Source organism: Sciurus carolinensis, chromosome 2 (genome assembly GCF_902686445.1).
Source record: "Sciurus carolinensis chromosome 2, mSciCar1.2, whole genome shotgun sequence".
Lineage (NCBI taxonomy): Eukaryota > Metazoa > Chordata > Mammalia > Rodentia > Sciuridae > Sciurus > Sciurus carolinensis.
In genome coordinates this window covers 162,467,921-162,483,712 of record NC_062214.1, presented here as the reverse complement: position 1 = coordinate 162,483,712, position 15,792 = coordinate 162,467,921, and the positions used below count along the sequence as shown (strand labels likewise).

At 36.7% G+C, this 15,792-nt stretch overlaps 1 protein-coding gene across 1 annotated transcript in view; it reads left to right on the top strand.

Annotated features, from left to right (window-relative positions):
* Positions 1 to 15,792, top strand: part of Kcnh5 (potassium voltage-gated channel subfamily H member 5) — a 273,394-nt gene that overhangs the window by 49,314 nt on the left and 208,288 nt on the right. Inside the window, exons 5-6 of the mRNA XM_047541196.1 lie at positions 2,496 to 2,611; positions 8,118 to 8,510. Of these exons, the coding sequence (XP_047397152.1) occupies positions 2,496 to 2,611; positions 8,118 to 8,510 (509 nt within the window). The remainder of the gene's footprint in view (positions 1 to 2,495; positions 2,612 to 8,117; positions 8,511 to 15,792) is intronic.

Below are 15,792 nucleotides of genomic sequence, written 5' to 3'. Positions count from 1 at the left end.
CCAATCATTCGTTATCTATGCTGACTGTGTGTTTGCTCTGGCCTCAAATATACAGAGGAAGGCACCTCTCACTCATGGATGGATTGAAGAAGTTTCCAGAAAGAAGTAATCCTTTAATTGATCTGAAGGTACCAGTAAGGATTAGCTAAACAGATGGGGAAGGGAAAAGACATTCTGGGCAGGTAGATTGGTTATAACATGTAAAAACATGGAAACATGGGACATGATAGCAATAGCAGTATATACAAAGAATTTCTAGTAGATTTAATTTTATTTTGAATCTATTTTCATTTATTATGCTATTGTTTTAGCAAGGCTGGAATATAATATGAGAAAGTGTCAGGAGACGGGCATGGTGCAAATCTTTGGGATCAGAAACTAAATGGTCTATATAGCAAGGATATTCAGTGTTATCCTAGGAGCCTCAGACTGCTGTTAAAGGGTTGAAACAGGAAGGTGAAGGGTCACGTTAGTACTTTAGAAAGAACTTTGTCAGCAATATGGATGTGGTCCTGAGGATGCTACCACCTAATTCAGGTAAAAGATGATACATTGTGTGACATAATAAGGATGGAGGGAATAGATTCAATCTGAGAGATATTTATGGACAAATTATAAATCTATAGGCTTAGAAATGATTGGGTGTATGTGCTTGTGCATGCCTGCACACGCGTGTGTGGGTAGGAAAGAGTGAAAAGAGGATGGTGAATTTCAAGATTCTGATTTGTGCAGTTTGAAATATAATGAGGCATTTGATCAAGATCAGGAATGCATGAACGATGCGGTGTTGGGGATGGGGGAGAAGATGGTGATGAGATGAATTTTGGACATGTTGAACGTTAGACGTCTGTAGAGCATCTTAGTAAGAGGTGGCCAATGGCAAATAGACACATAGATCTGATACAGAGAAGAAAAGTCTAGGCTGGTGATAGAGATTACATTTTTTTTTTAATATGGGTACTCAGTTTTTAGGAAGCTGGTGCTATCTCTCATCCCTCTGTGTCTCTAGCACATTGTACAGGGTGAACCTTAGGGCTGTATGTAATTCCCAAAACTTAACATTTTTTGATTCTAGTCACTAGGATGAGGTCCATCAGTGAAGAAGAAAGAAGGACCTTCCATCACTGATAGTGGTTTACTTCTTTCCTAATCTAATTATTAAATACCCAGAAGGAGCTGGATTGGTGGGAACAATTCAAACTGGAAATGAAATCAGAATTAGCCTGAAGGATAGCAGTAATGTATAATGTGACCTTAGGCTGGTGCAAGCCCAGATTTCTTCCTTAACCTTTTATCACATCATCTGAAATTTCATAATACCTTTAAAATCTTTCCTTTGGACCAGTAGAAGTTTTTCATTTTTAAGTTGTTTGGCAAATGTCCCATCAATAGGTAATACCACAGAAGTTATCTAATAGTTTTAATGAAATCTTTAATAGATGAGAGCTTTTGAGATCCCAGAAAGGACAGTTGAGGTAGGTTCAGAATATAGTTGGTTTTATTCTGTTTGTTTGCATCTCATTGACATTCCTTGAAATTAATGATTTTAATAATGGCGATTTGAGGCCCCAGAAGAAATTTCTTTTCCATTAAATTCACATTCCTTTCTCCCAGAAGCTGCTGCTCTTTCAGAAAACATTATTAGAATTCTACATATTTCAAACATAATTTTTAGATATCACTGCAGTTCTTAAGAGAAAAATAACATTTTGCTGTTATAAGGACAATGGAAGTATGCGATATGAAGCAGAATATGTGAGATTTGTTAATATGGGTCTTTTTCCTTTTACCTGCACACAAATATACTGTAGGACTATTTTTATTAGGGTACTACTAGCTGCTATAAGAGAGCAATAATAGTGTATTATTGCTAATAAAAGAAAAAATATTGATTTGACACAAAAGAAGTATTTTTCTTCTTTGTATCAGTCCAAGCCAAGTGATCCTGGCTGGCATATGGCATTCTTCCATGCAGTGATTCAATGATTTTGCCATCCCCTAGGGCTTTGTCATTTGCATGCAGCTGGCATAAGGAGGAGATTGTGTGCACTTGCTTCTTAAGTTGCACCATGGATATGACACACGTCACTTCTGCTTACATTCCACTGGTGAGAATTTGGAATACGGACCTAGTTCCTAGCTGCAAGGAGTACTGGGAGATGCTGAAAAGTGGAAATAGGGAGTGATTTTCCAGCAACAAATCCATAACAATGAAAGTGGGAGCACGGAATTTTGTGAACAGCTATCTGCCTTGGATGCATGATAGACATGGGCAAAACACAGAAGTCATACTTGAAAGTTGCTCATTACTTTGTAGGCACACTTCAGATATAAGTTGAGTGGTGTCTGTGTCAAAATAAAATGCTTTAAATTGATATTTTTCATTTGTCCCGGTGTTAGATGGTTGTGAGATCCTTTGAATGTTACCAAGAGCTTTGGATTCGTTATTCATTATGTATGAAAAACTGACACTTTTTTTCCCCTTATGTTTTAAGGTTGGACAAAATTTGCCCGATTGACACGGGCTTTGACAAATAGCCGAAGTGTTTTGCAGCAGCTTACGCCAATGAATAAAACAGAGGTGGTCCACAAGCATTCAAGATTAGCTGAAGTAAGTGTGAGACGGACTTGGCTTCCCAAGATGGTAGTGCTGGTACCTTGTCTTGCCTTCCCCCATGTGACACAGTAGAACTATTTCTGGTTATTATATAACAAATGCTTATCTGGTGATTAATTTTTCCCTTGTACAAGTGTAGAAATCCCCAATATTTCTTTTTGTTCTCTTCAGTTTTGAAATGGGAATGTACTTCAGTACCTCTCAGTGATTGGTGCCTGTGGAGTGTGAGGTTTCTTTTGAGCAAATGGGATAAGGGATTCCTTTATCCCACCAATGACATCGAATGCTTATTAAAGGTTTGCTCTGGATGTGGCTCTCCGAAAAGGATGTAAAAATAAAGAAGATGTGGGTCCAGTCATCAAAGAGTGAAAGAGGTAGCAGAGGAGACTGATAACAATGTAAAAAAGCCTGTGACAGGGTATAGTGGGGGTGCATGTGGTAGCATTGACCCAGATTTGGAACTCTAGGGGAGGCTACCTGAGTGAGCTGATACCTGGACTGAGTGAATATTAAAGGAAAAAGTATATGTACTAGGCAGGTAGAAAAGGGATGTCAGCATGAGCCAAGGAAGTACAAGAGCTTTGAGTATGACTTCAGGGGTCGAATTCAGCTAGGGAAGGGAGGGTTAGGGTGGCATACGGTGAGATGATGATTGTTGGTGTCTCATGCCAGGAAAATGACACGATCCCATTTGCGACTCAGAAAAATTTCTCAAAGGGAGATTGGTCCCAACGGTTTACTTTTGTAATCCCATGTTTTTATTGTATTAATTTAACAACATTCTAAGAAGTATCATTCACAGCTTTGACCAGATTGCCTAAGGAATCCAAGATTTGAAAATGTTTAAGATCCCTTGCTTGACCTAGTGATTCTGTGGAGAATGGGTAGGTAGGGAAAGCAGTTCTAGTAGTAAAATCCTAGGAGTAAATTAACTAGGATAACCATGGCCCTAAGCAAGATAGTGGTAGCAGAAGTGGGCAGATTGCAGATGAAATATGGAGTCAACACGTTCTTTTTCTTTTGGTACTGGGGACTGAACCCAGGGTCCCATGCTTCGTAGGCAAGCACTCTGCCACTGAGCTACATTCCCAGCCTGACATATTTGTAGATAGACTAGAACTGAGTGTGAAAACAAGGGCATGAGTCAAGGACAACTATGTGGAGTATAGTTTTGGATGGATTAATTGTGAAGTTCCCGTTGGAGATCTAAGTGGAGATGCCTAAAGGGCAGTGGAATTTGTGGGTCTGGCAGTCTGGAGGGATATTTGGGTTTGAGTTGTAGACCTTTCTGTCATCCTCATAGAAATGGATTTAAAGTCATAGGACAGTGTTACCCTGAGAGAGTGTGTGAAGACCAGAGAGAAGAGGGATGAGGGTGGGAGTCCTAGACAGCTAACAGCTTTCTTGTCATATGTCTCCTGTAATTATCACTTATTTTACTGGCATGATAGATGCCAAGATGATAATTGCTGTACCTAAGCTATGCTGAGCACATAGCAGGCACTCAAAAAATATTCTAAGGTAACTTACCATAGAGTACAAAGATAACGTTAAATGCACGCTTATCAATTTACTCTGCCAGAGAAACTGAGCTGAAGCACTCTAGGGCAACTCTCCTATCTAGTTGTTAATATGAAATCTGGTTTGCAGAGAGTTAGGAAGTAAAATATGGTCCCTGAATTTAGAGAGCTGTGCAATTTTTGTTAGCCCATAGCTAACCAAGAGACTCATTATAGTTTTCTGCTCTAAATAACATTGTTAGCTTGGGGTAAGTTTAGTACTTTGAGGTAAAGACAAGTTTTTTAAAATTAAAGTAAGTCATAACATAACTAAACGTTAACTAATATCCATAATATTTAAAAAGATGATATGCAGTTAGTATAAGATTTAAAGCAATTATATACAACTTCCTTTTTAATAGTGCCTGTTCTCAAGTACCGCTTGGTTTTGAAGCTACATCCTCTTCTGCCTTGAGTTGTCCATTTGTTTTTTTCTAGAAATTAGACTGAGGAGGAGGAGTGTGTTTAACTGTTCAATGTCATGGTCATGATTGCTTCTGGGTCTTTTTTTTAATGATTACAATTTTATTATAAAGGACATACACAAAGGCCAGGGAGAACCTTAAATGCAGAGCTTGCATGCCTTCTTATAGAGAAAGGTGTCACTTTCTTGGCACATCAGTGTGTTCACCAACTAAGAAGATGCACTGAACTTTTATATCCAGAGATTTTATTGGATCTTCATTGCTCAGGCACACTTAATATGTCATTGACCATGTGATTGAACTCAATCTCCAGCCCGCTTCCTCTCCCAGGAAGTTGGTCTGAGCTCAAGTCCCAACTCTACACTTTATTCAAAGATTTTCTTTTCTCTCTTACACAGCATGACAAGAACAGGTGATAGGGGATTATTTTAAAGAAACTACCTTGAATGGAAAGTTTATTTCCCTTGAGATCTCATCATTTTTTTTTTTTTTTTACTTTTGAGAAACTTTGATTCCTGTTTGTTCCCATCTGATTTTTTTTTGTTGTTGTTGTTTTGCCTTTTGATTATTAGTATTTTCAGTTGGTCATCTCTAATTCATAAACCTAGTTCTGTTACAAAATTACTTTTTGTCAGGTTTTAAGCTTGTGTTTGGAGAACACACAGAAATAACAAGGTTTTCAATAGCGATTTTTAGTCTGTGGTCCACCACATGTGCTCCTAGAGTTCCTAAACCGGACCCTGAAGAAACACCAAGGAAGCACAAGAAAGCTGCTTTTCCAATTAGACTCCAAGACTCCTATCGTCAAGTGTCTGGTTTTGCTCTGGAATTTCAGGCTTTTTTTCCTTTTCCCAAGTCAAGTAAATCTGATCTCAATTCAACCCGATCTCTGAAGTTAGGAGTTTCAGAGGTTCCAGACTCTATGTAAGCAGTTAATTAATTTCCCACATGCCTGACATCCTGCTGACTGCCTTCCCCTGCTTCGCATGTGTGCTGCCTGGGCTGAATGGCACCTCACCCTTGCCTTGGTAGAGCCCGACTCCCAAAAGTCAGCACTCCCAGAGCCTCTAAGAGGAAGAATGTGTGTGTGTTGGTATAGAAATACGTCAGGAAATGTGTTTTCATCCTCCTTCCACCTAGGGCTCACTGCTTCTGAAAGTGCCAATGAAATAACAACGAAGAGGAAGAGTTGTTACTGCTCTGTGGCCAAGCCTGGTAACACAACTGAGATTAAAGCAGTGATTTGCACATGAGGACAATCAAAGCCAAATACTTGTGTACCTTTTTGTTGTTGTCCTCCTCCTCCTCCATCTCTTAGCCCCTTCCTCCTCCTGTTAGTCCTCCCCATCCTTCTCTCCCTCTAACATTTGGGGAGCACTTCACATGTGCTAGTCACTATCTGAAGGACTGAGTCAGGAATATCTAAAGAGACAGAAGATTTTACCTTGAGCTGAACCTTGTCATTACCCGAAAGGTTTGGGAAAATACAGATTTTCAGAGAACCTACACAAGACCAAACTGGAACATTCTTTGGGGTGGGGTCTGGGTGTGCACCCGTGCTACACTCCCTGAAACATCCTCACATGATTCTGGTGTGTAGCCAGACTTAAGACACACTGGACAGGGGATGATCCCCTTCTTTCTCCACAGGAGAGGGTTTACCTGTTTCCAGGCACTTACTTATTCATCAACACAGTAGGAAAAGCATCGAGGGCCCATGACACTTTTAGTAACTCACAAAATACTTTAGTTTCTATCAACAACAGAAGGAAAAATGAACATTTAAGTAAAAAAGGTGAATATATGATATTAGTGTAAACCACTGTAGTTATAAAATATTATTTTTATTTGTTTCTTAATGGGAGGATGGGATGCAACAAGGCAAGAAGGTTAAGGTCCCAAGGAGGTGGTAATGTCCTGTGGTGCTGAGTTTGTTCTTATTTCCCAACTCTGATTTCTTTGTGCTCAGACTATAGTCTGTGTAGATACAGATGGTAAAATACTAATGTTGACTATGATGGAAATTTTCATGTTTCACACAATGCAATTGGAGCTGATGGATCAGTGTTTGAAAGGTGAAGGAGAGGCCATGATTAGGTATGATACTTTATATATAATAGTCTATCCCAACGTGAGGCTTACATTTTTGGGAGGGTCATTTGCTGCTGAGTAATTTAAGATCTTATGGGAAAAATAGGCCTGGGGCACTGAAAATGTAGGTAAAAACATAAACCGTCCTTAAAAATAGTTCTTCTAATCTCCCAAAATAATAATTATTATGCACAACAGAAGAGAATGCCACTGGTGTTTTTCATATTGAAAATAGCAAAGTGGATGTTATACAGTTTTCAGTTATGTAAGTTCTATGTACGAGAGAAAGTAGGGCACTCTCCCAAGTTTCAAAAGATGCCTGTGCATTTGTTTGGCTTCGTGGCATATAACCCATAGAGTTACATGCTAATGAGTATTTTTGTTTATATCTATTCCTATATTTAAATTTTAATGTATTTATGATTTTATGCTTTGAACTTTTGGACTCAATACCTCTTGGTTTTCATTAGTTCTAGAGATACTGAATAATTGGTTACATAAGATGGACAAAGTCTGTTGGTAACATTTAACAAATTCCCTCTTATCAAACTCTTAACTTATACACTGTCCTTAGCTTTATTGATGGCATGAAGCAAAGGTTTTTGATCAACTCTTTTTTGCAATTTCTATGTTGCAGGTTCAAGAAGGTCATGCTAAATCCTATATTTGTTAGCTTTGGCCAAGGGTGCCCAAACCTGTAATCTTGCTCTGTTATCTGCTTTTTCTCTTCGTCTCCTTCTCTAATCAGATTCACATAACCTTGCACTGAAATTTTTTCCATTTGTTAAAGAGGCATGAAGGAGCAAATCTGGGTATTTAGTATTATTTTTTTTTTCCCTAAAGAGAACTTGCATCTGACTATAGAGACAATACTTTTCAAGTGCTGGTTTAAGGGAGAAAAAGGGGGAAAAACAACAACAACAAAAAAAACAGGGTATAACACAACCTGTTATACCACGGTGCTAGTCATCAGGGCCCTTGCTATGTGTCACTCAACAGCAAGATCGCCAGCAGTGCCTGGGGTTCACTGAGGCCATCAGAACTGAACATGTGTTTCCTCGGGTGCTAAGTATGTGTGAAGAATGGAGAATAGTGAGTCACACAAATAGCTGTCAGACAGTCACTGAGAGCCACCCAATTCCAGGCAGGCTTGCAGAATGGGTGTCCAGGCAACTCTCCCAGGAGTGTAATCCAGCAGTGTTGGGGACCAATCTTGGCTATTGGAGAGCAAAGCAGATGGAACAGTAGATAAATCCACTTTTGTAGAGAGGTTGGACTTGGAGTGGCTTCCACTGAACAAACTTTAGGGCAACTCAGAAGAGGGAGATGAAACTATGGAGCATGACTATCCTTAAAACCCAGAGTGGTGACAAACAGGTGGTGGGGACATCCAGTTAATTCACATATACATTTTTTCTCTTTTAGGTCCTTCAGCTGGGATCAGATATCCTTCCTCAGTATAAACAAGAAGCGCCAAAGACACCACCACACATTATTTTACACTATTGTGCTTTTAAAACTACTTGGGACTGGGTGATTTTAATTCTTACCTTCTACACCGCCATTATGGTTCCTTACAACGTTTCTTTCAAAACGAAGCAGAACAACATAGCCTGGCTGGTGCTGGACAGTGTGGTGGACGTTATTTTTCTGGTTGATATCGTATTAAATTTTCACACAACTTTCGTGGGGCCCGGTGGTGAGGTCATTTCTGACCCTAAGCTCATAAGAATGAACTATCTGAAAACTTGGTTTGTGATCGATCTGCTGTCTTGTTTACCTTATGACATCATCAATGCCTTTGAAAATGTGGATGAGGTAAGTGTTTTAGTTTTGTTTATTTAGTGCACCATATGTTTTGAAAAAAATCAGGATAAAAGAATTCCACTGATAATATAAACATCTTTTTAGCCTCCCACTTTCAATCTTCGTCCTGTAAGTTATGTTGCTATAAGTTAAATGTGATTACCTTGCTCTAAGTTACACTTGATTTTCATCCACAGCGACTATGTATGGAGCTGGTTGGAGGAGGTAGGAGAGAAGTAAAATGGCAGCATTTGGAGTCGAATATAGTTTACAAACCAGACAATGGGTTAAAAGATGATGTATATGGACTGGGAATGTGGCTTAATGGTTAAGCACCCCTGAGTTCAATCCCTGGTACAAAAACAAACAAACAAATGATAGATATGTATTTTTTTTTTAACTGCAGCATTTTAAAACTCTGTACATCCATAGATTTTACTGACTTATCCCCGCCAGATATATATGGTATCAGTGCTGGATTTAACATAGAGATGAAGAAATTTTCATGGAAGAGCAATTCTTGAATTTTTGCCATTTTGGTTTCTGCTTTTGCTTTGTTTTGTCTGAATACATTTGTGGGTAGCAACTTATTGGATGACTTCTGATGTCTGGTCTAATTCAAGGGTCTGCTCTATTAGTGCAACTAGAAGTACTTAAAATATACAGTATCTTAAAAAGTCTACTTCATTTATAGGTTCTTAATCTTGAACTTAAGAGTGGGTGTTTTATCCGTATATTGTGAACATTTTTCATGTTAACAAATCTGTATCGTGAAAAGTTGAGACTGGAAGATTCTAAGTTTGAGCTCAGACTGGATAGCATGGCAAAACTCTGTCTCAAAAAAAAAAAAATCCTTATCTAGAATCTCTCAGAATTTCAATGAATAAGAATCCCACAATTTATTTTAAAACAGAGTGGGTTATTTATAAGTCGGTACACCAAGCTATTAGGATTCAATGAATAATCTCAATATAGAATATAATCTCAATATGAACTATGGGTCAATACAGAATATCTTTATTATTAAAATGCTTCCATAATAATAACCTTACTAAATTAATTTTACTGAAGATTTTGCCATGTCCACGTTAGACTGCTTAGATGAAAAATTTTCTGCTACATTGTCATCATTGCTGATGTGTATTGGGAGGCAGATCAAAACTTTTCTTTGGTGACTTTTTCCATAAAACTTCTACATTCAGTCAACTCTAATGATATTAAAATTGTTTTCTTCAAGAGTTGAATATAGACATTATATTCTGATATCATAGACATAATTGTTAGTTTAAAAATTATGGGAAAAGAAATCATAATAATTCATTAGATTCTGTCTACATCCAGATTTTAAAGGTATGTTTGTTTCTTTTAAATTTACCCTCTGAAAAAGGTTAAAAATTTTAAATATTTAAAATTTAAAATATTAGCTTGGCATAGCAAGCAAATTTGTCAATACCCATTTAGTTTTACCTGCATGTTTGTCAGATTCTTTGCTCACACTATATTCAGTGCATTCTTGGCTGTTTTTCTGGTTTGGATTCTGTAGATGGGCTCATTAGTATCCATTAGCATGCAGGTTCCTCATTCTGGTAGCCTTCCTGCATCATTCCTAAGCAGCCCTGATTAATACCTTCATCATTATTTCATCTTCACTCATGTACATGTGTGCAGTTAATATAGTTAACATAATTTTGCTTTGTTGTTCAAGAGCACTATAACAGTTAGTGGATGATCTGGGGTTCTTAGATTTTTCTAGGGCATATTTTGTCATAAGACTTTGGGATAGTTACCCTTCTCAGTTTCCGTATTGGGAAAAGGAAAATGAATGTCTGTCTTAGATCAGAAGTTGGTTATAAGAAGTAAATTGGAAAAGAGACATTAATGAATTATAGATTTCTGCCAGTCTGGTGGGATATTATTATCTTAGTTGCAATAATTTCATTTGTGTAACTGATTTACAAATTCTGTGATGGTAAAGAATGCATCTTCTGTCTCGTTGGTATGCCTTCATTGCATTGTGCACATCCTGGAGACTCACTGACATGAAGCAATTGAATGTTAGCAAGTTTTTAGTAAATTGTACAATGTCACAAAAATAAAATGGAGCTTAAGCATAATGAACTGCACTAGTGGTGACTTGGGAGTAAGAGAGCATAGAAGTCTGAAAATTGCAATTTAATCCTTTAAGATGATGGTGTGCAGAATGACTGAGAGGACTTAATAATGTTCTTTATTTTCAAGACCATCAGCATGCTCTCTGAAGGTAATTTAATTTTCTGGGAATTCATGAACTGGCTATGTGATTTTTTAAAAAAGTAAACCATGAGGCAGGAAAGGCAGAGTCCATTATAGAAGGCCTTCTGTCTGAAAAGAAGGAATACAAGTTTCCTAGAAAGAATAAACAGAGGGAAAAGATGCTCCCACTAAGAATCCAAATCGTAGAACTGAGCTCTGTGTGCATTTGTGTGGACTTTGGGAGCTGTAGGGAGCTTGATTCCTGGGAGCTTAGGGGTAGCTGAGCCACAGAACTTGAGAGAAAGATGGGTCAGCAGCAGAGAACACATTGGTCAGCATAGAGGCTGTAGGAAACATGATACACAGGGAATTCAGATGATGAGAAGTGCTGTTACTACCTGGTAAACATGATAAACTAGGTCAGAACAAAATGAAATCAGGAAAAAGATCCCTTGTGTGTTGATCCAGCAGGAAAAACAAATGAATCAGAAATTTCTGAGTGGAAGCATATAGATATTTAATTTTTGAAAAGTTTTTAGAAAGAAATTTCTGAATTATCATTTTTTTCATGAATTGTGCTTATCAAGCTTCCATGTGCATATTTCACTTTATATATTTACATTAATAATTTCATCTTTAGTCATCAAACAAGAATTAGAAGTCAGAAATGCTAATCATGCTTGTAGATTTTAGTGACTCTTGTCAACCTAGAATCTCTTTGTCCTTTTTGCTTCTCAGACCATTTACTGAAAATAGGTTAGAAATAATTATTTAATGCCGTTGGGTTGCCATTACTTTTCAAATCAAAATCTACAGATGATTTTGAATAATGCTTGGATGGCATAGGTAGGAATTACATAATTTTTCTGTAACAAAATGCCATAGGCTGGGTTGTGCATAAAAAACAGGAATTCATTTCTTACAGTCTGAAGGCTGGAGGTACAAGATCAGGGTGCTGGCATCTGGTGTCTGGTGGGGGCCTTCCCACAGCATTCTCATGTTACAGAGGGTGGGAGAGTAAACATTTTTATAGTGACATTAATCCATTTGTGAGGTTGGAGCTCTCGTGACCCAAACACCTCCATCAGGTCCCGTTTCCTGACCCTGTTGCATTGGGAATTGTGTCATCGTGAGACTTGTTGGGGACAAACACATTCAAACTAGAGCACTGCCCAGTCCTCCTTGGAATTGGTTGATTTCTCTTTTTACTGTTTTCTAGACGATGGAACCTAGTCAACATTCAGTCCTATACAATCTTCTTTAACTCTATGAAGAGCATGAAGCATTCAAAAACAGACTTTAAGAGCAGTTTTAGGTTGACAGTAAAAATTGAGGGGAAGATACAGGGATATCCCATATGCCCCAACCCCCTTGTATGTACAGATTAACCTGTTATCAAAATCCCACACCAGAATGGTACTCTTGTTACAATGGATAACCTATGTGGATACATCATCATCATCCAAAGGTGATGGTTCACTCTTTGTTTTGTACGTGTGCTGAATTTTGACAATGTATGAAGACAGGTATTCCCTATTCAATTATCAGGTTATAATTTCACTACCCTATAATTTCACTACTGCTTATTCATCAATACTTCCTTGCTACCACCCCTTAGTAACCATCGCTTCTCTGTCTCCTTTTCCAGATGTCATGTAGTTGGAATCAAATAGTTTGCAGGCTTTTCATATTGACTGCTTTCATCTAGTATTGTGCATTTAAGGTTCCTCCATTTTTTTTTCGAGTTAGCTCATTCTTTTTAGTGCTGAATAACATACATTGTTTGATGTACCACAGTTTATTTATTCATTCACCTACTGAAAGACATCTTGGGTGCTTCCAAGTTTTGTCAATTATGAATAAAGCTGCTATAAACATTTGTGTGAAGATTTATATGTGGATATAAGTTTTCAGCACATTTGGGTAAATACCAAGGAACATGATTGCTATATCATATGGTAAGAATGTGTTTAGCTTTGTAAGAAACTGCCAAACTGTCTTTCAAACAGGCTGCACCATTTAGCATTCCCATCATCAGTGCATGAGAGTTTCTGTTGTTCACATCTCTTGCCAGCATTTGATGGTGTTAGTGTTTTGGATTTTGGCCATTCTAATAGCTCTATTGTGGAATATCATTTTAATTTGCAATTCCCTAACGATATAATGATATTGAACACTTTTCCATATGCTTGTTTGTTATCTGAATATATTCTTCGGTGAGGTGTCTTTTTAGATCTTTCGTGCATTCATTAGTTAGGTTGTTTATCTTCTCATTGTTGAATTTTAAGTGTTCTTTGTGTATTTTGGTTAACAGTTATTTATCAGATGTGTCTTTTATAAATATCTTCTACCAGTCTGTGGCATGTATTTTCATTCTCTTGACAAGTCTTTCACAAAGGAGAGTGTTTAATTTTAATGAAGTCCAGCTTATCAACTATTTCTTTCATGGACTGTGCCTTTGCTATTACATCTAAAAAGTTTTCATCATAAAGTCACCTTAGACTTTTTTTTTTATTATGATGGTTTAGAATATGTTGTCTCCTGTGACACTCATTTTGAAATTTAATCACCCTTATGAGATACTCAGAGGTATAGCCAGGTGTAACATTTGAGATGTGCTTATGACTCTGCCCCCATGAGTGGGTTAATCTATTTATGTGATGAATGTATTAATAGACTTTTGGGTAAACTCAGGAGTGGGTCTTCTATAAAAGTCAGTTTGTTAGGTCTCTTGTGTGCTCCCTGGCTCTTGCTCTGTGGTACCTGCACTGCCCCTGGACTCTGCCATCAAGAGGGCCACCATCAGATGTGGCTCTTTGACCAGAACCATGGACCACAAGTAAACTTCTTTTCTTTGTAATGTAGCTATGGTACTGTGTTAGCAACAGCAAATGGACTAAGACATATATTTTACCTTCTAGAAGGTTTATACTTTTGTGGTTCCATTAAAGTATGTGATCCATTTGGAGTTAATTTTTGCAGAAGGTAAAAAGTGTGTTACTAGATTCGTTTTTTTTTTTTTTTTTGTATGTGGATATCCAGTTGTTCCATTGCTGTTTGTTGAAGCATGATATTTGCTTGATTGTATTGCTTTGCTCCTTTGTAAAAAAATCAGTCGACTTTATTTATGTGACTCTATTTCTAGGTTCACTATTCTGCTGATTAATTCATTTGTTTGTTCTATTACCAATACCATACTGTCTTCATTGCTATAACTTATAGTAAGTTTCAAGATCAGGTAGCATCTGTCAGTCCTCTAAATTTGTTTTCCTTCAATGTTGTGTTGGCTATTCTGACATTTTTGCCTCTTCCTATATTTTAGAATTAGTTTGGTGCCATCCATTATCCGACTTGCTAGGGTTTTGATTAAGAATTTGTTGGATTTACAGTTCAAATTCAGAAGAACTGATACTTTGACAATACTGAATCTTGCTATCCACAAACATGGAATATCTATTTATTTTGTTTTTTGATAGCTTGCATCAGAATTTTGTGGTTTTTGTCGTAGAGAGCTTGTATACATTTTGTTAGATTTACACTTAAATATTTCATTTTTGGGGGTGCTAACAAATTATGTTGGTGTTTAAATTTTCCTGTGCATTGCTGTTATGTAGGAAAGCAATTGTCTTTTTATTTTTGTATTTTGAGATAGGGTCTCACCAAGTTGCTTAGGGCCTCATTTAGTTGCTGATGCTGGCCTTGAACTTGTTATCATCCTGCCTTAGCCTCCTGAGTTATTAGGATTAAAGGCACTTACTCCCCCTGCTTTTTTTTTTTTTTCACTGACTCATTTCTACATTGGGAATCATGTCATTGTTGAAAGAAGATAGTTTTATTTTTTACTTTCCAAATAGGGTATCTGTTATTATTTCCTTTTCTTGACTTATTGAATTAGCTAGAATTTTCCATATGATATTGAAAAAAAGTAGTGGGAGGGATACATCCTTGCCTCTTTTTTGATCTTAGTGGGAAAACTTTTTAAGTTTCTCACTATTCAGCAGAATGTTTAATATAGGTTTTTTGGTATATATTCTTCGTCAAGTTGAAGAATTTTCTCTCCATTATTAGTTTTCTAAGAAATTTTATCATGAATATGTATTGGATTTCATCCTGTGCTTTTCTAATATCTATTGATATGATCATGCAATTTTCCTTCTTTGGCTCCTTGATTAATTGATTTATAAATGTTGAACCAGTCTTGAATTCCTGGTCATGGTGTGTAATTTTTTTGTTCATTGTTAGATTCCATTTTCTAATATATTGTTGAAAATTTTGCATCTACATTCATGAGAGAGATTAGTCTATAGTATTTTTTTTTCCTGTAATGTCTTTGGCTTTGGTGTTAGGCTAATGCTGGTCTCATGAAATGAGTTAGTAAGTATTCTCTGTTTCTACTTTCTGGAAGAGACTGGAGAGAATTGGTAAAATTTCTTCCTTAAATGTGTGAGAGAATTCACCAAACTCATCTAGGTCTGGTGTTTTCTGTTTTGAAATGTTATTAATTATTGATTAAATTTATTCAATAGATTAAGTCCTATTTAGATTATTTGTTCTTGTGTGAGTTTCAGCAGATGTGTCTTTCCTTTCATTAGGTTGTCAAATTTGACAGCATATAGTGGTTCAAAATATTCCTTAGTTACCATGTTAATATCCATAGGATTCATAGTTACTTAGTGGTATTCTCCCTCTTTAATTTCTGACATTAGCAATTTGTGTCTTCTCTATTTTCCTTAGTTAGCTCACCTAAAGGCATATTAATTGTATCGATTTTTTTTTCAATGAATCAGCTTTTGATTTTGTTGATTTCTTTATTGATTTCCTGTTTTCAGTTTTATTATTTTCTAATTTTTATCATTTGTTTATTCTACTTTGGATTTAATATGCTCTTCCATTTCTTGCTAAGGTGAAAGTTTAGATAATTGATATTAGATCTTTTTTATTTTCTAATGTATACATTCAAAACTATAAATTTCTCTCCAAGCATTGTTTTCACTATATAGCACAAATTTTAAGTTATATTTTAACTTCCTATTTTTCAAAATATTTTTAATTTCTCAAGATT